The sequence below is a fragment of the Salmo salar genome, chromosome 02, assembly GCF_965601325.2.
Source record: "Salmo salar chromosome 02, fSalSal1, whole genome shotgun sequence".
NCBI classification, from domain to species: domain Eukaryota; kingdom Metazoa; phylum Chordata; class Actinopteri; order Salmoniformes; family Salmonidae; genus Salmo; species Salmo salar.
Window position 1 is genome coordinate 29970272 of NC_138292.1, and position 22261 is coordinate 29992532.

The 22261-nt window shown below is 41.5% G+C and overlaps 2 protein-coding genes across 2 annotated transcripts; one reads left to right on the forward strand and one right to left on the reverse strand.

Annotated features, from left to right (window-relative positions):
- Positions 1 to 530: 530 nt before the first annotated feature.
- Positions 531 to 18317, forward strand: LOC106579030 (CUB domain-containing protein 1). The gene is made up of 7 exons (XM_045712853.2): positions 531 to 717; positions 2974 to 3213; positions 3500 to 3798; positions 5604 to 5865; positions 6950 to 7085; positions 7274 to 7440; positions 17980 to 18317. The coding sequence occupies exons 2-7, from the start codon at positions 3153 to 3155 to the stop codon at positions 18315 to 18317; spliced, it is 1263 nt and encodes a 420-aa protein (XP_045568809.2). The 5' UTR covers positions 531 to 717; positions 2974 to 3152.
- On the reverse strand, positions 12864 to 17122 carry LOC106579331 (uncharacterized). Its single transcript, XM_014159163.3, has 2 exons — positions 16803 to 17122; positions 12864 to 15792 (listed from the first exon to the last, which is right to left on the reverse strand). The coding sequence occupies exons 1-2, from the start codon at positions 17053 to 17055 to the stop codon at positions 14936 to 14938; spliced, it is 1110 nt and encodes a 369-aa protein (XP_014014638.2). The 5' UTR covers positions 17056 to 17122; the 3' UTR covers positions 12864 to 14935.
- Positions 18318 to 22261: the final 3944 nt, after the last annotated feature.

The following is a 22261-nucleotide window of genomic DNA, read 5'->3' on the forward strand; positions in this document are numbered from 1 at the left end:
AGCTATTGCATCGTCTAGGTGTGTCAGGTGAATTCAGCACATGGCTCTAATGCGTAGATGGTATGTGTGCTATATTTGCCATGTGTGCTTGGGTGTTACCGAAAAATGGCTTCTGCTCTGCTGTACAATCTAAAATGGCATTATTGAGTTATTACATAATAACAAGTCATTGATTTCGATTTTGAGCACCAAGTAGTCTAATGATGATCACCCTATTTTCAGTTAAGTTTAACTTGTTTGGTAAAGAAAAACAACAGCTCATGGTAGGGCCAAATGATATGTGCCATTGGTCCAGTGAAGCTTGCTACCGAGGTCTAAAAGGCTAGATTTGACTAAATACCTATCAGACCCCGGTCTGTTCATTTTGAATTACAGTAAAGCTTATTTTCCTAGAAACTTAAAAAAAAAACGTCACCGAGTTCAAATATGTTGCAATTCTTCAAGCAACAACTCACCTGTCAAAATGACTGCAAGAGGAACGCTTTACCTGAGAAGTGATGTCACACAGCAGGACAGCAAATGTAGGTGTAACCCATTTTACTCAAAGCGAAAGAACTACACGCAGGTCCAAGGCCATAAAGTCGCGAATTGTGCCAATTTTAGTTCCGTTAGATCGCTTATCGTTTGAGATACCGACGCTGAAAGTAAAGGCATGACTTTATCAACGGTCGGCTGTGCTCTGCAACTTTTGGGGATCGCGTCGCGTCGTTCTATCAGGTAAGTCACTGCTTAGCCCTTGATCATGACTCTCAGTTCCATTACATTACACATAATAGGGGAGTTTTGTTAATTAAGAGCCGCGATGCTCAATCTGAACATTAACAACCGTCGCTTGGTTTTGGAAGCATAAGGACCTTGTCTTTCATTTCGGCTAAATTGATACACATCTTTATAGGGTTAGGATTCTCACACAGTCATACTTCCCTGTTATAGATTGAAGACATAGTGGACTACATGTGCTAACTAACTAACTTCTCCTAACACCTGTGTGTAGATGGAAGACAGATGCCACAAACATGTTTTCATTGAAAAATACTGTCTGCTGTGTTTAAACCAATGAAAACGGTATACAGTACAGTAAGTTTGTATTTTGCATTTGTGAAATTATTTTAATGTGATATGAAAACAGAGGGATTTATGTTTCTAGAACAGTACCATAATTGATATTTGATTCACGTTTAGATGGAGTATTTGGCTGTTTCGGCTTCCAGAGCCAATTCACCCATTAAACAGAACATGTACGGTTCTTGGACTACGGAGTAACGTTAGGCTCCTTTAGTCCAATATAGGGCGAGTCACTATTGAGTGTCAGTAAACAGAATTATCATTTTAAGATTTTGGTAATTTGGTAATAGTTTTAAACATTTAGAAGTGAACCCTAATATATTTGTGATTATTATGATTCTGTAAATTTTTTTTAAAAAACCCTGAAGAATAGGGAGTTTATTTGAATTCCTTTTTATTTTATGACTAGGTCATTGCAATTGTCCCTTTACTATAAAGATTGAAATGTAGATATGTATACAGTGATATGTTCTATGAAATGTTGCCCACGATAACACTTCCTGATGGACACTAACAGTATTTTGAAGTTGCAGGGATATTCTTGAATTGGAAGAGGATGTATTCTATAGGTAGACTATGCATTCAATAATTGTTGTTGACACTGGCACAACCACACACAGACCTTTGAAAGGCCAGTCAGTTTCCTAAAACAAAAGTGTGTAGATGGGATGCAAATGACAGACAACATAGATGTTGACTGGCCCATGTTGTGCTTTATGAATAAACATAGGAAAACATCTTTAATGCATGAGTCTGGTTCAGTGGATAAATAGGAATGATGGGAGGACTGTTGAATGCATTGGTTCTATCCAAAGGCCAACTAACTAAGGAAAGAACTTCCAACTCATCTAATATTTTATTAGGAATCAGGTGGAACAACGGCTTATCAGTTTCTATATGTAGACCAGGGCCACTGAGTTTGCATTGAAGATTACAGGAGGGAGGGCAGTATTTGCATAGGTCAGACAATACTTTAGGATCAGCATCAAAAAACAAGGAGGACGAGGACCAGGCACTCTTCATATATTTAAAAGGTCCTCCTTGTTTTTTGATGACCAATTAACCCCTTTATCAAGAGCACCTTCAATTTACAAATAACTACTATTGTATCCTAGCAGCACATCCCTTTGTTGTTTTTTCTACAATCTGTAGGAGCAGGTTGGTTTGTAATGATATAGCTAGGTAGGCAGAATAATGTTTAGTCAAGCCCCCGTAAGTTGTTGCTTACGCGTCTTATCCCATTGTCAACAGTGACAGCTGGACTGTAATAGCTGTACATGTAACAGCGAGGGACAAACAGGGCTTCCCAGTAACATCTCCATTGTCAAACAGTCACACAATCAGATTATATCTCGGCTATGTTACTAGGTAAGGTTTTGGGGAAAGCTTAAGTCAGACAGATAGAAGGAGAGAGAGAGTGCTTGTGTGTGTGCTTCAGAGAGAGAGGGAGAGGAAGAGAGTGATTATCTAAAGATAAGGACGTTTATGGGTACAGCATCACAGATATATGGCAGTTTGAACTGTTGAACGGCCAGGCCTATGTTTGTTCAGTAGGCCGTAGCTCACAGACGTGGAAGAGGAGTCAAGCTGTTGACATCGATCATCTCCCTACCCACTCCCTCAGTCATAGGAGTCTTTTCCAACACGCTGTGGAAAAAAAAGGACTTCTGGTCAGGCTGAGAAAAACATCAGTTGTTTTTTCTGTCTGCTGAGTAGTAGTCTTCATTGACAGTCAGAGACAAAAAAGGACATTGTTTTGTATTCTATGTTTTGTACAAATTAATATAGTTTTGATAGAGGTATGGTTATGTAAAATACCCATGTGGTATAGAACAACCCTGCCTCCCCAACTGATGCCACTCTTCTACCTTAATTCATCAATCCCTTCCCTGGTTGTTGTTCTTTCAGAGGGTGTGACACTGACCCTCACCCCTGACCAGGGCACTACTCTCAACGTCAGCCAGAGTTCAGAGCGCGGCAGGGGGTCAAAGTCTACTGTATGCACCGGTACAGGCTTGAAGAAGTCCTGCTCCAGGGCTGGAAGTGATTATGTGGTGCTGCTGACAGACCCCAAAGCTGCTGTGAACATGGAGTTCACCTGCACCAAACCAGAGGAAGTCTTCACTGTGGAAGTGGTCAGGGAAATAGGTAAGAACTCTCTATGAAATCTATAATGGTTGTGGTCCCATGTTATTTAGAATGTCCATAGTGTCCTTAGAGTGTCTATAGCTTGTCCACATGGTACAGAAATACAGTGTCATTACAGTATAGGCACATTGTACACTGTAGTTATATTGCTATTACATAGTGCTTACAAGAGGGATACCTGTGTGCATTTTCATAATACATACTCCATATGTGACTTTGTGTGTGAGCATACCTGTGTGTGTGTCTCTGTATTGACTTCCTCTAACTCCTACCCTCCTTCCATCAGATTGTACCACAAGGTCCTGTAATGGAGACATCATCCCCATTGAGTCTAGAACTAGAATGCTTCTACTCCAGAACTTCAACCATACCTTTATCTGGAAACTGAAGGCCCCGGTTCCACGGGCGTTCCATTTGGTCTTCACCCAGATGGGGCTGAGACAGATCCTGCCCTCTGAGAGATGTCCAGACCAGCACACGTATACCCTGCTAGCCCTCCAGAGGACAGGGGAGGCTGCCATCGGGACAATTCCAGAAAAGGATGTCATGGCTTTAGAAGCTTCTGATAGGCTAATTTACATCATTTGAGTCAATTGGAGGTGTACCTGTGGATGTATTTCAAGGCCTACCTTCAAACTCATTGCCTCTTTGCTTGACATCATGGGGAAATCAAACGAGCCAAGACCTCAGAAAAAAAATTGTAGACCTCCACAAGTCTGGTTCATCCTTGGGAGCAATTTCAAACGTCTGAAGGTACCACATTCATCTGTACAAACAATAGTACGCAAGTATAAACACCATGGGAACACACAGCTGTCATACCGCTCAGGAAGGAGATGCGTACTGTCTCCTAGAGCGTACTTTGATGCGAAAAGTGCAAATCAATGCCAGAACAACAGCAAAGGACCTTGTGAAGATGCTGGAGGAAACAGGTACAAAAGTATCTATATCCTCCATAAAACGACTCCTATATTGACATAACCTGAAAGGCCTCTCAGCAAGGAAGAAGCCACTGCTCCAAAACCGCCATAAAAAAGCCAGACTATGGTTTGCAACTGCACATGGGGACAAAGATCGTACTTTTTGGAGAAATGTCCTCTGGTCTGATGAAACAAAAATAGAACTGTTTGGCCATAATGACCATCGTTATGTTTGGAGTAAAAAGGGGGAGGCTTGCAAGCCGAAGAACACCATCACAACCGTGAAGCATGGGGGGGGCAGCATCATGTTGTGGGGGTGCTTTGCTGCAGGAGGGACTGGTGCACTTCACAAAATAGATGGCATCATGAGGTAGGAAAATTATGTGGATATATTAAAGCAACATCTCAAGACATCAGTCAGGAAGTTAAAGCTTGGTCGCAAATGGGTCTTCCAGATGGACAATGACCTCAAGCATACCTCCAAAGTTGTGGCAAAATGGCTTAAGGACAACAAAGTCAAGGTATTGGAGTGGCCATCACAAAGCCCTGACCTCAATTCTATAGAAAATTTGTGGGCAGAACTGAAAAAGCGTGTGCGAGCAAGGAGGCCTACAAACCTGACTCAGTTACACCAGCTCTGTCAGGAGGAATGGGACAAAATTCACCCAACTTATTGTGGGAAGCTTGTGGAAGGCTACCCAAAACGTAAGACCCAAGTTAAACAATTAAAAGGCAATGCTACCAAATACTAATTGAGTGTATGTAAACTTCTGACCCACGGGGAATGTAATGAAATAAATAAAAGCTGAAATAAATCATTCTCTCTACTATTATTCTGACATTTCACATTCTTAAAATAAAGTGGTGTTCCTAATTGACCAAAGACAGGGAATTTTTACTAGGATTAAATGTCAGGAATTGTGAAAAACTGAATTTAAATGTATTTGGCTAAGGTGTATGTAAACTTCCGACTTCAACTGTACATGTACAGTGGGGAGAACAAGTATTTGATACACTGCCGATTTTGCAGGTTTTCCTACTTGCAAAGCATGTAGAGGTCTGTAATTTTTATCATATGTACACTTCAACTGTGAGAGACGGAATCTAAAACAAAAATCCAGAAAATCCCATTGTATGATTTTTAAGTAATTAATTTGCATTTTATTGCATGACATAAGTATTTGATCACCTACCAACCAGTAAGAATTCCGGCTCTCACAGACCTGCTAGTTTTTCTTTAAGAAGCCCTCCTGTTCTCCACTCATTACCTGTATTAACTTCACCTGTTTGAACTAGTTACCTGTATAAAAGACACCTGTCCACACACTCAATCAAACAGACTCCAACCTCACAGAGTGCCGTCAGTGGAGGGGCTGCCCAGCAGCCCCAGTCCCTCTGACGGTGCTCGTCCTGGAGAGGTGTATTCCCGCTCCCCTGGGCAGTGTCACCTGGATCCTCCGTCCCCCTCAGCATGGCACGGTAGAGCTCCTGCCCACTACTGGCAGCCTCAGGCAGTCCCTGCCAGAACAACCCTGCAACGGCTATGTCACTCTCACCGTGGCCGAGGACAATGACGGCACCACCGTGGGTCAGTTCTGCCCTCAGGGAGCCATACACAAAGTCCAGGTCCACACCAACGTGTCCATCACAGCTTCAGTCTCGACAATGGGAGGGAAAGAGATGTGGCCATTCTCTTACCCTTTACTCATCTCCTTCACCAGGGAGATTGCAGGTAATATGTTTTAATTAAAGGTGTAACTGTGCTGTTATTGTGAAGTGGAAACGTCTAGGAGCAACAACAGGTCAGTGGTAGGCCACATAAGCTCACAGAACGGAACACCAGAGTGCTGAAGCGCGTAGCGCGTAAAAATCAACTGTCCTCGGTTGCAACACTCTACCAAGTTCCATACTGCCTCTGGAAGCAATGTCAGCACAAGAACTGTTCGTCGGGAGCTTCATGAAATGGGTTTCCATGGCCGAGCAGTTGCACACAAGCCTAAGATCACCATGCGCAATGCCAAGCATTGGATGGAGTGGTGTAAAGCTCACTGTCATTGGACTCTGGAGCAGCGGAAACGCGTTCTCTGGAGTGATGAATCATGCTTCACCATCTGGCAGTCCGACGGACGAATCTGGGTTTAACAGATGCCTGGAGAATGGTACCTGCCCAAATGCATAGTGCCAACTGTAAAGCTTGATGGAGGTGGAATAATAGTCTGGGGCTGTTTTTCATGGTTCGGGCTAGGCCCCTTAGTTCCAGTGAAGGGAAGTCTTAACACTACAGCGTACAATGACATTCTAGATGATACTGTGCTTCCAACTTTGTGGCAAAGTTTTAGCATGACAATGCCCCGTGCACAAAGCGAGGTTCATACAGAAATGGTTTGTCGAGATTGGCGTGGAAGAACCTGACTGGCCTGCACAGAACCCTGACCTTAACTCCATCGAACACGTTTGGGATGAATTGGAACGCCGACTGCGAACCAGGTCTAATTGCCCAACATCAGTGCCCAACCTCACTAATAATCTTGTGGCTGAATGGAAGCAAGTCCCTGCAGCAATGTTCCAACATCTAGTGGAAAGCCTTCCCAGAAGAGTGGAGGCTGATATATCAACAAAGTGGGTACCAACTCCAAATTAATGCCCCATGATTTTGGAATGAGATATTCAGCGAGCGGGTGTCCACATACTTTTGGCTATAAAGTTACATCTTTAATAAATTGTTTTATATAAAAGTAGTACTGTAACTGCAAATATGTTATTCACCCCTGATGTACACACCGAGAGATACATCGTCACGGTATGCCCAAAGCAAGGAGTACCGACGCTCCTGGCCACCCCTAGTTGTCCTGTGGGAATGAAGTCCTACTCCACTGTGTCCTGGATCGCCGATGTCCCCTCTAAGCTGGAAGCCCAACATCAGCCAGCCCAAGTGCAGCAACCACCACACGGGCATCAGGTACAACCAGAAGAGGATGGGGTACCCCTCTGAGACGTCCTCTCTAGGTTTCTTCATTCTAGGGAGTTTTTCTTGGTCACTGTGGTCCTGCTTCTACCTTGCTTGGTCTTGGGGTCCAGGCCGGATTACTGTAAAGCACTTTATGACAAGTGCTGTAAATAAATGAATGTGATTTGATCAGGGTGCAAATCCTGGGCTCCCTGGAAGAGATGTACAGCCGGCGGGAGGACGAGGAGGCAGGCAGGAAGATCACTGTCTCAGAGAGCTTCTACCTCAACATGTCCATCTGTATGCCTGAGAGAGGAGACTTCAGCGTGCTCACACAGATCACACTGCACAAGGACAAGAGTGAGTGACCGACCGCGTGGAGCAGTCATCATGATAAGCAGTGTTGTTCTATCTCCTCTCACTCCCTTCTTCCTCTGGCCCTCTCCATAGGTTGTTTGTTTAAAGTGAATTTGAAATTGCAGTGAAAATCTAACGCTCAATGTTTCTCAGCATTTCTCTATACTATTCTGATATATTGTTCATTCTGCTCTTACTGCACTGAGTATACCAAACATTAGGAACACCTTCCTAATATTGAGTTGCACCCCCCCATTTTGCCCTCAGAACAAACTGAATTCATTGGAACTTGGACTCGCTCATTAGGTAGGATTGACGAGGGTGGCATTTTATGAGCTAAACTGACCATTTTGTGAGCTAAACTGACCAAACAATGACAATTTTTCTCAACCAGTGGCATATGGGATTTTTAGGTGAGCGTTGATGCCGCCCTGTGATAAGCAGTGCCCACTTTGCTTGTCCATTCCCAGCGAGTTTCTCCAGGGTTCTGTTGGAGACGCATCGCTGTGGCTGTGCATCATCATTCCGTCAAAAAAATGATCTAACATGAATCATGTAGCAGATATAGGATATGGTAGAAAGAGTATGTGGCCTTTTCTGTAGCCTACAGACTGGAGAGAAAATGTATGATCATGTAATGTGACGGACACTTTTTACATCATGCAGATTTCTCCCATCAAATAGCCTAACCTAAATGGCGCTCAATTAACAAAAAAATGCGCTGTAATGTTAACAACATATCCTAAAAACAGGTCAAAGTTAAATGGACAATATGAAATGGACAATCACAACTGTTTTCCAGGAGTTTCAACCCATTGTCGTGATCAGTGGTTTCAAGTTTGTATCCCTCCATTTTTGACAAGCTGTTCATAGCGAAAAAGTACTTTTGCATTTCACGCTGATATTCAGAGCTTAAATAGCCAAATTGATTAGTCACAGGAATCCACTAATAAAGCCAATGCAACGGCCTGTTTTACAAACAGTGGGCCTAGTACATGGATGGGAATTCATCAAATTCCATTGGGGGCCACATGGTAGGCTACACCCCAGTAAGCACGAGCCGCCGTCTTTTGGAAGTCTTTTTTTTGGTCCTGTTGTCATTTTTTGTGTTTTACAAACGGTAGGCTTACCACATAGATGGGCATTCATAGAATTCAATGTCAGGCAATACTGTAGGCTATACCTCAGTGAGCACGGAAGCACAGACCAATGCCTTTTGGGTGTCATTTTTTGGTGCAGTCTTTTAAACGTTTTTTTTGTTGCTTACTGGGAGTATTCTAGTTTTGCAGTAGCAGCATTTTTTGGTCTCGCCTAGGGCGTGTGGTGGAATTATTCTAATCAAAGGAGAGACTTTTAGATTTCTTCAAAACAATTTAACTTTATTATTTAATTAGTGCAGTAATGAAGTTGGTCAGTAACCACCCTGGAGGTGATCCCTGAGAGCTCAACCAGTGGGACTAAGCCACAGCATTTTATAGCAATGTCCATCCACCTGGATGTTCATGACAAATCACAGATGAGAGAATTTATACAAAGGTACATTGTGCTCTCATGCAACAGACATCACGATTACGTCGCAACAGCTTTCTGTCGCAAGGTCGTTTACGGCTTGTTTATACAGAAATACTAATGTAACATAGACACTAGGTCATTCCCTCAAATGTTAAGTTCAGTGTTCATCTGCCATATGGGAGAGAAAAAGGAGATTCGATCTCCCTGGCACCGACAGACAGGCACACAGACACTAATCATGGAATGGAATGTTGTCTTATTACCAAGCCATCGTAAATCTACTGTCAGCGTTAAAATCTCAGCAGCTCCTCTCAGACTCAGAGTTCTAAGAACTAGAGGTCGACCGATTATGATTTTTCAACGCCGATACCGATTATTGGAGGACCAAAGAAAAAGCAGATGCCGATTAATCGGCCGTTTTTATTTATTTATTTGTAATAATGACAATTACAACAATACTGAATGAACACTTATTTTAACTTAATATAATACATCAATAAAATCAATTTAGCCTCAAATAAATAATGAAACATGTTCAATTTGGTTTAAATAATGCAAAAACAAGTGTTGGAGAAGAAAGTAAAAGTGCAATATGTGCCATGTAAAAAAGCTAACGTTTAAGTGCCTTGCTCAGAACATGGGAACATATGAAAGCTGGTGGTTGCTTTTAACATGAGTCTTCAATATTCCCAGGTAAGAAGTTTTAGGTTGTAGTTATTATAGGACTATTTCTCTCTATACCATTTGTATTTCACATACCTTTGACTATTGGATGTTCTTATAGGCACTTTAGTATTGCCAGTGTAACAGTATAGCTTCCGTCCCTCTCCTCGCTCCTACCTGGGCTCGAACCAGGAACACATCGACAACAGCCACCCTCGAAACAGCGTTACCCATGTAGAGCAAGGGGAACAACTACTCCAAGTCTCAGAGCGAGTGACATTTGAAACGCTATTAGTGCGCACCCACTAACTAGCTAGCCATTTCACATCGGTTACACCAGCCTAATCTTGGGAGTTGACAGGCTTAAAGTCATAAACAGCGCAATGCATTGCGAAGAGCTGCTGGCAAAATGCACGAAAGTGCTGTTTGAATGAATGCTTACGAGCCTGCTGGTGCCTACCACCGCTCAGTCAGACTGCTCTATCAAATCATAGACTTAATTATAATATAATAAAACACACAGAAATACGAGCCTTAGGTCATTAATATGGTTGAATCCGGAAACTATCATCTCGAAAACAAAACTTTTTTTTTCTTTCAGTGAAATACGGAACCGGTCCGTATTTTATCTAACGGTGTCACGGTTGTCGTAATGATTGGACCAAAACGCAGCAGAAACGTGAATGCTCATCTTCTTTATTTAATATGAAGAAAATGAAGAAAAAAAACACTTAATACAAAAAACAACGACGAAACAGTCTTGTGAGGCACACAGCTACACAAGAAACAACTACCCACAAAACCCATTACAAAAACACCCTTCTATATATGACCTTCAATCAGAGGCAACGAGGAACAGCTGCCTCCAATTGAAGGTCAAACCAATAACCCTAAACATAGAACTAGAAAGACTAAACCAGAACATAGAAATATACTAACATAGAACATAACCAAAAACCCCGAAACACTCTAAACAAATACCCCCTGCCACATCCTGACCAAACTACAATAACAAATAAGCCCTTATACTGGTCAGGACGTGACAGTACCCCCCCAAAGGTGCATACCCCGGATGCACCTTACACAAAAATAAACCCAAAATAAAGAATGAACCCAAACTAAAGGGAGGGTGGCCACCGTCACCGACGGTTCTTGTGCTACACCCCCCCCTCCCCAACCCACCTACTATGGAGGTGGCTCAGGCTCCGACCTTACTCCCCAACCTAACCTGTCCACCCCCGCTAAATACATATTAAACTTTACCCCTCCCGAAGTCTCTGGGCTATGGCGCATCGCTGAAGACCTCGGGCTGATGCGCGTCGCTGGAGACCTCGGGCTGAAGGGCGACTCTGGCTGTGCCGATTCCGGACTGTAGGGCGACTCTCGCTGCGCCGACTCCGGACTGTAGGGCGACTCTCGCTGCGCCGACTCCGGACTGTAGGGCGACTCTCGCTGCGCCGACTCCGGACTGTGGGCCGTCTCTCTCGGCTCCGGATTGGTGCAACGACAGTGCTTTTTTCGCAAATGCGCTTGTTAAATCATCACCCGTTTGTCGAAGTAGGCTGTGATTCGATGAGAAATGAACAGGCACCGATTATATGCAACGCAGGACACGTTAGATAAACTAGTAATATCATCAACCATGTGTAGTTAACTAGTGATTATGTTAAGATTGATAGTTTTTTATAAGACAAGTTTAATGCTAACTAGCAACTTACCCTGGCTTCTTGCTGCCCTCACGTAACAGGTAGTCAGTCTGCCAAGCAGGCTCCTCGTGGAGTGCAATGTAAGGCAGGTGGTTAGAGCGTTGGACTAGTAACCAGAAGGTTGCAAAAACGAATCCCCCCTGAACAAGGCAGTTAACCCCCGTTCCTAGGCCGTCATTGAAAATAAGAATGTGTTCTTAATCTGACTTGCCTAGTTAAATAAAGGAAAAAAAAAAAAAAAAAAAGGTTTTTGAAAATAAAATATGAAATTCGGTGGCCAAAAATACCAATTACCGATTGTTATGAAAACTTGAAATCAGCCCTAATTAATCGGCCATTCTGATTAATCGGTCGACCTCTACTAAGAACACTATTCTGTTGCCTATTAGATATAACAGACAGTCTGAATGTACTAATATAGGGGGATACATTCTAATATAAAAGTAATGTGATTAACATAATGTTGTAATTCTATGACAGGCGGCAGAACAGCAAGGACCGGCCCTGGTTGAGTCAAGTTGGCTGGATGTCCTTTGGGTGGTGGACCATTCTTGATAAATAGGGGAAATTGTTGAGCGTGAAAACCCCCAGCAGCGTTGCAGTTCTTGACACAAACCGATATGCCCGGTACCTACTACCATACCCTGTTCTTGACCAAGGCTTAAAAATCCTTATTTAACCTGTCTTGTCCCCTTCATCTATACTGATTGAAGTGGATTTAACAAGTGACATCAATAAGGGATCATAGCTGTCACCTGGATTCACCTGGTCAGTCTGTCATGGAGTGTTCCTAATGTTTTGTATAATAAGTGTTATTATCAGCCTCCGGATTTGAAACATTATTATGTTAGTGAGTGGGTTGATAATGGGATATCAGTGAATACTGACCTGTGTGTGTGTTCCTGTTCCTAAGACCTGCTTCTGACCAGCATTCTGAGTGCAGTGGTAGCTCTGCTGGTTTTCATGGTGGTTGTGTTGGCTGTGGTCTGTGTGGTGATCAAGTAAGTGAGCTAGCTACCTTTTCTATAGCCCTTCATGATAAATGTTGGGATGGTTTCTCAGACAGATTCATCTCCAAGAAAAAGAAGTAGAGGAGCGTATTCCAAAACAACCACAAGTGCTCTTGCAGAGGAATGTTAATGCAAAAGCAAAGATTATAACCACAACTAGGTGCTAAGGACACCCTGATGAAGGCCTAAGCTGATACACATTGGTGTATTTTAATGTTTTAGCCCACGCTGAAGGCTTTTTAACTTTCAAAGTGTCTGGACTTTGATTTTTTATGCAACTTAGCACCTATTTGTGGTTATAATTTTCCTTTTAAAATAGAGATTAATATCCATTGAAAGTGCTTTTTAGTCCAGGATTAGGCTTAATCCCTTTTGAGTACATATGGTAACTATGCATTAGAAGGTACACTCTCCATTCAATAGTTTACTTGATATAAAAAAAACATTTCAGTATACACAGACCTTCAGCAGACCCGCATTGGGCCTCACTCAGGCTTCCTTTACTAGGATATGGAACTGGAACATTTTACCAGAGTGATTTCTTCAGCAAGAACTGCTGTAGTGTTTTAATCAAGTTTGATTACAACAATATAGGCTACGCCTCCCTCACTTTCACATTGTTTTTACAATTTCAAAATAAAAAAAGTATGCTTGTAAAGGCTCAGGCTGCAGGTCATAGGCGGTCTTCAATTTTCAATCCTGATCAAGAGTCCTGGTGTGAGTCCTTATATGCAATGTCAGAGCCTGGCGAGTATTGAAACTAGAGGTCGACCGATTAATCGGAATGGCCGATTTAATTAGGGCCGATTTCAAGTTCTCATAACAATTGGAAATCGGTATTTTTGGACACCGATTTGGCCAATTTGTTAAAAAAATAAAATGTACACCTTTATTTAATGTGGCAAGTCAGTTAAGAACACATTCTTATTTTCAATGACGGCCTAAGATCGGTGGGTTAACTGCCTTGTTCAGGGGCAGAACGACAGATTTTTACATTGTTAGTCCAACGCTCTAACCACCTGCCTTACATTGCACTCCACGAGGAGCCTGCGTGGCAGGCTGACTACCTGTTACGCGAGGGCAGCAAGAAGCCAAGGTAAGTTGCTAGCTAGCATTAAACTTATAAAAAACAATCAATCTTCACATAATCACTAGTTAACTACACATGGTTGATGATATTACTAGTTTATCTAGCGTTGCATATAATCAATGCGGTGCCTGTTCATTTCTCATCGAATCACAGCCTACTTCGCCAAACGGGTGATGATTTAGCAGTGTCGTTGCACCTAACCATAAACATCAATGCCTTTCTTTAAAATCAATACACAAGTATATATTTTTAAACCTGCATATTTAGTTAATATTGCCTGCTAACATGAATTTCTTATATTTAGGGAAATTGTGTCACTTCTCTTGCGTTCCGTGCAAGCAGTCAGGGTATATGCAGCAGTTTGGGCCGTCTGGCTCGTTGCAAACTGTGTGAAGTCCATTTATTCCTAACAAAGACCGTAATTAATTTGCCAGAATTGTACATAACTTTGACATAACATTGAAGGTTGTGCAATGTAACAGGAATATTTAGACTTAGGGATGCCACCCGTTAGATAAAATACAGAACGGTTCTGTATTTCACTGAAAGAATAAACGTTTTGTTTTCGAAATGATAGTTTCCGGATTCGACCATATTAATGACCAAAGGCTCGTATTTCTGTATGTTATTATGTTATAATTAAGTCTATGATTTGATATTTGATAGAGCAGTCTGACTGAGTGATGGTAGGCAGCAGCAGGCTCGTAAGCATTCATTCAAACAGCACTTTCGTGCATTTGCCAGCAGCTCTTCGCAATTCTTCAAGCATTGAGCTGTTTATGACTTCAAGCCTATCAACTCCCGAGATTAGGCTGGTGTAACCGATGTGAAATGGCTAGCTAGTTAGCGGTTGCGTGCTAATAGTGTTTCAATCGGTGACGTCACTCGCTCTGAGACTTGGAGTAGTTGTTCCCCTTGCTCTGCAAGGGCCGCGGCTTTTGCGGAGCGATGGGTAACGATGCTTCGAGGGTGGCTGTTGTCAATGTGTTCCTGGTTCGAGCCCAAGTAGGGGCGAGGAGAGGGACAGAAGCTATACTGTTACACTGGCAATACTAAAGTGCCTATAAGAACATCCAATAGTCAAAGGTATGTGAAATACAAATGGTATAGAGAAATAGTCCTATAATTCCTATAATAACTACAACCTAAAACTTCTTACCTGGGAATATTGAAGACTCATGTTAAAAGGAACCACCAGCTTTCATATGTTCTCATGTTCTGTGCAAGGAACTTAAACGTTAGCTTTCTTACATGGCACATATTGCACTTTTACTTTCTTCTCCAACACTTGTTTTTGCATTATTTAAACCAAATTGAACATGTTTCATTATTTATTTGAGGCTAAATTGATTTTATTGATGTATTATATTAAGTTAAAATAAGTGTTCATTCAGTATTGTTGTAATTGTCATTATTACAAAAAAAATGTAAAAAAACGTCCGATTAATCGGTATCGGCTTTTTTTTGGGCCGTCCAATAATCGGTATCGGCGTCGAAAAATCATAATCGGTCGACCTCTAATTGAAACGTTCCTTACACCCAAGACAGCGATCCAGTTTCAGTTTGTGATTGCTCATATGCTCTTCCAGCAAAACCTCCTCATCCTCTGTGAAACATATACCACAGATGTAACAAGAAAGTGATCCTGTACTTGCAACATGAAAATGTAGATGTTCTTTCAAACTTTCTACAGACTCAAAGGTTCTTCCGCAGATACCACAACGAGATAGCTGTCTATGTCTATGGGCATGAATCACTAGAGACGTCATGGTGATAAAAGGTTTTGCACATATTCTACAATGACGAACAGCATTACTGGGGATAGGGGATTTCAGATGGGACAACTCTGTGGATTCTCTGACTTTAGTACAGACATGGAAGCTTGGTCCAACTTCTGTCTGTGTTCTCTTGGACTTGAGTGGAGGTCCTTCACTCTCCATCCGATCACTTTCACCACTCTCACTCTGAGTTTCAGACCAGTCTGAATTGACTGCAGATGGGGGCTGAGAGTCACTGTTACTGACGTTTTCTGTTTTAATCTGTTCAATTTGCATTGTGGTGCTGGGTAGCTCATCCCTGTCTGTGTTTTCTTCACGTTGGGTTAACATTTGGTAAAGATGTGAGGACTGACTTGGGTTCTGATTACAGTCACCTTTTACTCTGGCAGTAGATATGAAGGCTTCTGTATCAGCAGAGTCATCAGTATAATCAGTATCATAATCAATCGTTTGAAGCTGCTCTCGTCTCTGACTGATGACCCATAGTTCCTCCTGTTCCTCTTTAATCTGGGAAGGGTCCTCCTGCCCCAGACTACACTCCTGCTGCTCAGGGGGAACCTCCTCTTCAGAGACGGAGAGAGTGAGCTGCTGGAGGTCTGTGGGGAAAAAGAGCATGATACTGTTTAGCTAGTACATTGGCTAGTACATTCTAATGCTGAGATGCTGGCTTACAAGGAATGTGTTCTAGCCAGATACATGTAACTTTTGAGCTACACAGTAACCACTAGTCCTCCAATAATCGTTTTATCCAAGTCATATATATATAGTCTGTGTGTGTAATATATATATATATATATATATATATGACTTGCATAAAACGATCTGGAAATGTGGTTACTGTGTAGCTCAAAAGTTACATGTATCTGGCTAGAACACACACATATATATATATAACGATAGCTGTGATGGAAACTGGAATTTTCGGTAGTTGTATAACTGCCTACAGACATTTTTTGTGTCGGTAAAATAAGTGATGCGAAAAAGGGAGACGCAAACGCCTCTATGCGCAAATATTGATACAATAAACATCACATCTAAGTAAATTTGGAGTCACGAGATTATATGGTCGTCTATGACTCGTGAAACCATGGTTTATTGGGAAACAGATGAAATAAATTATGAATTTCACAGGGTGGTGATGACGGATGCTTGACAAATACAAATATTCTCGCTATTATCCATAATATTATTACGTAGACTAGTTTACCCGCACAGCCTGTAGTGTAGGCTGTATGTGGGCTGTTGGCTAGAACACACGTGCCAAGACCAAAGTAGGCACATTTGCTATTTAACGGGACAATGTTTGTGACGAAACTATTGGTAGAGTTGAAAATGTGATGTAAACATATAGAACTTGTGATTTGTATTCGGTACATGAAACCTTAAACGAAAAAGTACATCGTCCCACACTCCGTTTGGCGGAAACGCTACTGGTGGGGAAAATTCGAATTTTCTTCATGCGGATTTTTGAATGGAAAACGAATGAAAATCTGTCTCCAACTGGATTTAAATTTAGCTAGTGATGACTCAAATTTAAATGACCAACATGCATTAGGTATCTGTATAAAATGATGGTTGTTACGGGCTTAGCTAATAAGTAACACACCTTCTAGTCTCTGTAACTTTATTTCTGGTTTAAGAACGACATCCAGCAGCCTCTGCAGCCGGGCGTTCTCTTCTTCCGAACGGGACACTTTTTCCTGGTACTCTGCTACCGTTCGGTCTTTCTCCTCTTTTGAACGGCATAATTCTCGCTGGTACTCTGCTATCGTTGTTTCAACTGCCCCGAATAGCTCGTCGACAGCCGCTTTTAATCGCCTGTTAAGCAACATTCTCAATGATTTTATGTTAGGCAACATTTTTGCTAGTTATCTAGCTGAGTAGCTGCTAGAAAATGTTGTTTTTCCTGTTCCACGGTTCCATGCGCTCTTTTTCGAAACACATTTTTACACTATCACCATCTGCTGGTGTGGCGTGTTGTGGAGATATATTTTTTATTTATTTGTATTTTACTTGTACTGTAGCTTGTCTATATTCTATATAGCTACAGTCCTAGGTATTTTCAATTACAAAAAAAAATGTAATAAGGGATTACTTGTATGACATTGTTGTCATGATAAGTGAACACATACATTTTTAAAAAACATTTGATTTAACCTTTATTTAACCAGGTTGGCCAGTTGAGAACAAGTTCTCATTTACAACTGCGACCTGGCCAAGTTAAAGCAAAGCAGTGCGACACAAACAACAACACAGAGTTACACATGGAATAAACAAACATACAGTCAATAACACAATAGAAAAGTCTATATACAGTGTGTGCAAATGAGGTAAGATAAGGGATGTAAGGCAACAAATAGGCCATAGTGGTGTAATAATTACAATTTAGCAATTAAACACTGGAGTGATAGCTGTGCAGAAGATGGATGTGCACGTAGAGATACTGGGGTTCAAAGGAGCAAAACAAATAAATAACAGTATGGGGATGAGGTAGTTAGGCTATGTACAGGTACAGTGATCTGTGAGCTGCTCTGACAGCTGGTGCTTAAAGTTAGAGAGGGAGATATGAGTCTCTAGCTTCAGTGATTTTTGCAATTCGTTCCAGTCATTGGCAGCAGAGAACTGGAAGGAAAGGCGGTCAAAGTAGGAATTGGCATGCATAGGGACTTTATATCTTTATGGGACTTAATAAGTGTGACTATTTAAGACAATGTAATTTTCTCTCTTTACAGTAGCCTACTTTGTGTGTGATAATGTGTTTTGATCTCTCTCCTGTTGAGTAGGAAGAAGAAGAGACAGCTGTCTCACCAAGTGTCCATCTACAACCCCAACGGGACCAGAGCACAACGGGAGGTTCCCCAAATCACGAAAAGACAACGAGTCCCACATCTATGCCTCGATCGAGGACACACTTGTATACAGCCATCTCCTGCGAGATGGGGCAGAGATGGGTGTCTATGGAGACCAGGCTGTGGATGTGTACCAGAGCTTTACTGGGCCCACAGAGACTAAGCCCCTCTCTCTGGGGGCAGTCACTGAACGTCCAGAGGTGGGCGTCTACCAGCCTTTTGTGCCCCCATCCCATATTGCCCCACCCGTCCCCAATGGACCCTTAAGTTAAGCCCAGCAGCCTATGGTGGACAACGAGTTGTATGGCTCCAGAAGCAATGGTGACACACATGCACACGTCTCAACCTAACAATATGAACACAAAGCAGGCTCCAACGGTGGAGCCAGAGGCTGAAAGGAAGAGGACTGTAGGTTGGGGGTATATGCAAAGCACAGTATAATAGCCCTTCTATTCATATTTTAGCAAGTTTCCTGGCATGTACAGTACCAGTCAAAAGTTTGGACACACCTACTCAATCAAGGGTTCTTCTTTATTTTTACTATTTTCTGCATTGTAGAATAATAGTGAAGACATCAAAACTATGAAATAACACATATGGAATCATGTAGTAACCAAAAGTGTTAAATACATTTTAGATTGTAGATTCTTCAAAGCTACCCTTTGCCTTGATGACAGCTTTGCACAATCTTGGCATTCTCTCAACCAGCTTCATGAGGTAGTCACCTGGAATGCATTTCAATTAATAGTTGTGCCTTGTTAAAAGTTAATTTGTGGAATTTCTTTCCTTCTCAATGCGTTTGAGACAATCAGTTGTGTTGTGACAAGGTAGGGGTGGTATACAGACGATAGCCCTATTTGGTAAAAGACCAAGTCCATATTATGGCAAGAACAGCTCAAATATGCAAAGAGAAATGACAGTCCATCATTACTTTAAGACATGAAGATATCTAAAATTTCAAGAACTTTGAAAGTTTCTTCAAGTGCAGTCACAAAAACCATCAAGCGCTATGATGAAACTGGCTCTCTTGAGGACTGCAACAGGAAAGGAAGACCCAGAGTTACCTCTGCTGCAGAGGATAAGTTCATCAGCCTCAGAAATCGGTAATTAACTGCACCTCAGATTGCAGCCCAAATAAATAAAGTTCAAGGAACAGACACATCACAACATCAACTGTTCAGAAGAGACTGTGTGAATCAGGCCTTCATGGTCAAATTGCTGCAAAGAAACCACTACTAAAGGACACCAATAATAAGAAGAGACTTGCTTGGGCCAAGAAACAAGAGCAATGGACATCAGACCGGTGTAAACCTGTCCTTTGATCTGATGAGTCCAAATTTGAGATTTTTGGTTCCAACCGCTGTGTCTTTGTGAAACGCAGAGTAGGTGAATGGATGATCTCTGCATGTGTGGTTCCCACCGTGAAGCATGGAGGAGGAGGTGTGATTGTTGGGGGTGCTTTGCTGTTGACACTGTCAGTGATTTATTAAAAATTTAAGGCACACATAACCAGCATGGCTACCACAGCATTCTCAAGCGATACGCCATCCCATCTGGTTTGTGCTTAGTGGGACTATCATTGGTTTTAAAACAGGACAATGACCCAAAACACACCTCCAGGCTATGTAAGGGCTATTTGACCAGGAAGGAGAGTGATGGAGTGCTGCATCAGATGACCTGGCCTCCACAATCACCTGACCTCAACCCAATTGAGATGGTTTGGGATGAGTTGGACTGCAAAGTGAAGGAAAAGCAGCCAACAAGTGCTCAGCATTGGTGGGAACTCCTTCAAGATTGTTGGAAAAGCATTCCAGGTGAAGCTGGTTGAGAGAATGCCAAGAATGTGCAAAGCTGCCATCAAGGCAAAGGGTGGCTACATTGAAGAATCTAAAATATAAAATATATTTTGATTTGTTTAACACTTTTTTGGGTACTACATGATTCCATATGTGTTATTTCATAGTTTGTAGAATGTAGAAAATAGTAAAAATGAAGAAAAACCCTTGAATGAGTAGGTGTGCCCAAATTTTGACTGGTACTGTATGTGATTCACTGGAATATCTGAGAATTTATTGTCTGTCAAAGAAGCCCACATTGTTTGATACAGTTGATAATGTCATGTGTTTTGGCTGTGGGCACCTTCGCACTGCATAGTGAGTGTAACTTTTTATTTGAGCAGCACCCATGCTAAGTTTTTATGTAAAAAATGTTTGCTTTCAATTTATTTGAAGGGTATGTAAAGAATGTTGATTTTTTTTCACTGAATGTTGTAATTGTTCAAAATGTAGTTTGAACAGTAAGGACCAGTTTCATTGATGTAGAAAAACCTAGTCTTGGACTAAAAAGCACTTAGTTTCAGTTGATTGCTCAGTTCTTTTTTAAGGAATAGGTTTAATCTGGGTCCTGGAAACTGACCCTCAACTTTTAAATAATCTTACTTTTGAATTAATGATAATGGAGATGAACATACTTTGTGTATTTGTATATTTAATTCAGTTTACAGTGAATGTGTAGGAAGATAATGTAAAGGTAAAAATTGATTGTCATAAATCAAAAAAAAATTCACACACACTCAAATCATATTTTATTCGTCATATGCACAGGATACAGGATAAACGGTGAAATGAAATGCTTACTTGCGAGCTTCCTCAACATTGTAGAAATAATAAAATGAGCGGTAACACTACAGCACTCCAAAATACTATGTCAGTAATAAAAAAGTAGTTAAAAAAATAAGTAAAACATATATATATATTATGTCAGTGTACTGTTATATTTAAATATTTTTTTACCTTTATTTAAAAAGGCAAGTCAGTTAAGAACAAATTCTTATTTACAATGATGGCAGTCACTATTAACCCACTGTTAACCCACTGTTCCTAGGCCATCATTGTAAATAATGGCCTAGGAACAGTGGGTTAACTGCCTTGTTCAGGGGCAGAAAGACATGTTTACTTTGTCAGCTCGGGGATTCGATCTAGCAACTTTTCAGTTACTGGCCCAACACCTGCTGCCCCTACAAGTAGTAAGTGAATAGTGACTAGTTAGGAGCAAGGTAGAGCGGTAAATAATAAATAGGTGTGTGTGTTGTGTGTGTGTGTGTGTGTGTGTGTGTGTGTGCAGGGGCGGAAATCCCAGGGGGGACGGGGGGGACACGACCCCCCCATCCTGGGAAAAATATGATTTGTCCCCCCCAATATATCACTGTAAACATAACTATCTAATTTAAATAATATTTCTAATACGCAATTGTGCTGATTATAGACACTTAATAGCTCGTTTTTAAGTTTCAAAAGATTGCGCCCCCCCACCCTTTGCCTCACAATGGTTTGATCCACTGCCAGTTCCTTAGTTGGCAAGGTAACAGAGGGTTCGTATCTACTGTAAATTAGTGCTTCAAAGTCCCTGTGATAAGGTTAGTGATAAACTGAAGTCCAAACTGAACAGAACTACACTCTGTTCTACGATTGTCTTAAATATATTTAATGGTCTTGTTGCAAAAGCTAAATTGTCGCAAGGGAACTTTTATTTATTTATTTTATTTCACCTTTATTTAACCCGGGTAGCAAAGATTATAGCAAACACCACTGAAACGGAATTGGTGCCTCGCTAGCTTTGCAAATTCAGCTATTGTTGGAAGCTGGCCAATATGAAACAAACGATTAAAATGACAAAAGGTTGCAGCATATGTTGTGTAAATGGTGAACTCATACAGCTGTCAACTCTTGTCACTGCAATCCGTTTCACATTTGCTAGCTACCTTTTAGATCGAAGCCCATATAGAATGATAGAAGATAAGATGGTAGAAGCCCATCTCCTACTGTAAATAACCTGCACACTGTGTGTGTGTGTGTGTGTGTGTGTGTGTGTGTGTGTGTGTGTGTGTGTGTGTGTGTGTGTGTGTGTGTGTGTGTGTGTGTGTGTAGCCAGCCAGCCAGGTAGAAAAATGGCAGAAAAAAGACGGACATCAGAGTATTTTTCAGTATACCAAAACGCAAAGTAAGAACCCTAATAGCCTAATATCTCAAAGACTAGTTGATAAAATGTTCATAAGAAAGAAGTGAAATACTAATGGAAATGTTTCACAATGATGTCATTAGGCAGAGCAGGCAACAGATGGCACACAGACAGCAGAGTTGGGGACAGATATGCAGGGACAGACTGGCAGAGACAGGGAGTCTCAGGTAAGTTTGTTGAGTCTTTGTTTGGCAACATT

Excerpts from the sequence above, each read along its gene's own strand:
- LOC106579030 (XM_045712853.2), top strand. The coding sequence starts at position 3,153 with ATGGAGTTCACCTGCACCAAACCAGAGGAAGTCTTCACTGTGGAAGTG. Across the intron at positions 3,214-3,499 it reads GGAAGTGGTCAGGGAAATAG|ATTGTACCACAAGGTCCTGT; the intron begins GTAAGAACTCTC and ends TCCTTCCATCAG. Across the intron at positions 7,441-17,979 it reads CACACTGCACAAGGACAAGA|GAAGAAGAAGAGACAGCTGT; the intron begins GTGAGTGACCGA and ends CCTGTTGAGTAG.
- LOC106579331 (XM_014159163.3), bottom strand. The coding sequence starts at position 17,055 with ATGTTGCCTAACATAAAATCATTGAGAATGTTGCTTAACAGGCGATTA. Across the intron at positions 15,793-16,802 it reads AAAGTTACAGAGACTAGAAG|ACCTCCAGCAGCTCACTCTC; the intron begins GTGTGTTACTTA and ends TTTTCCCCACAG.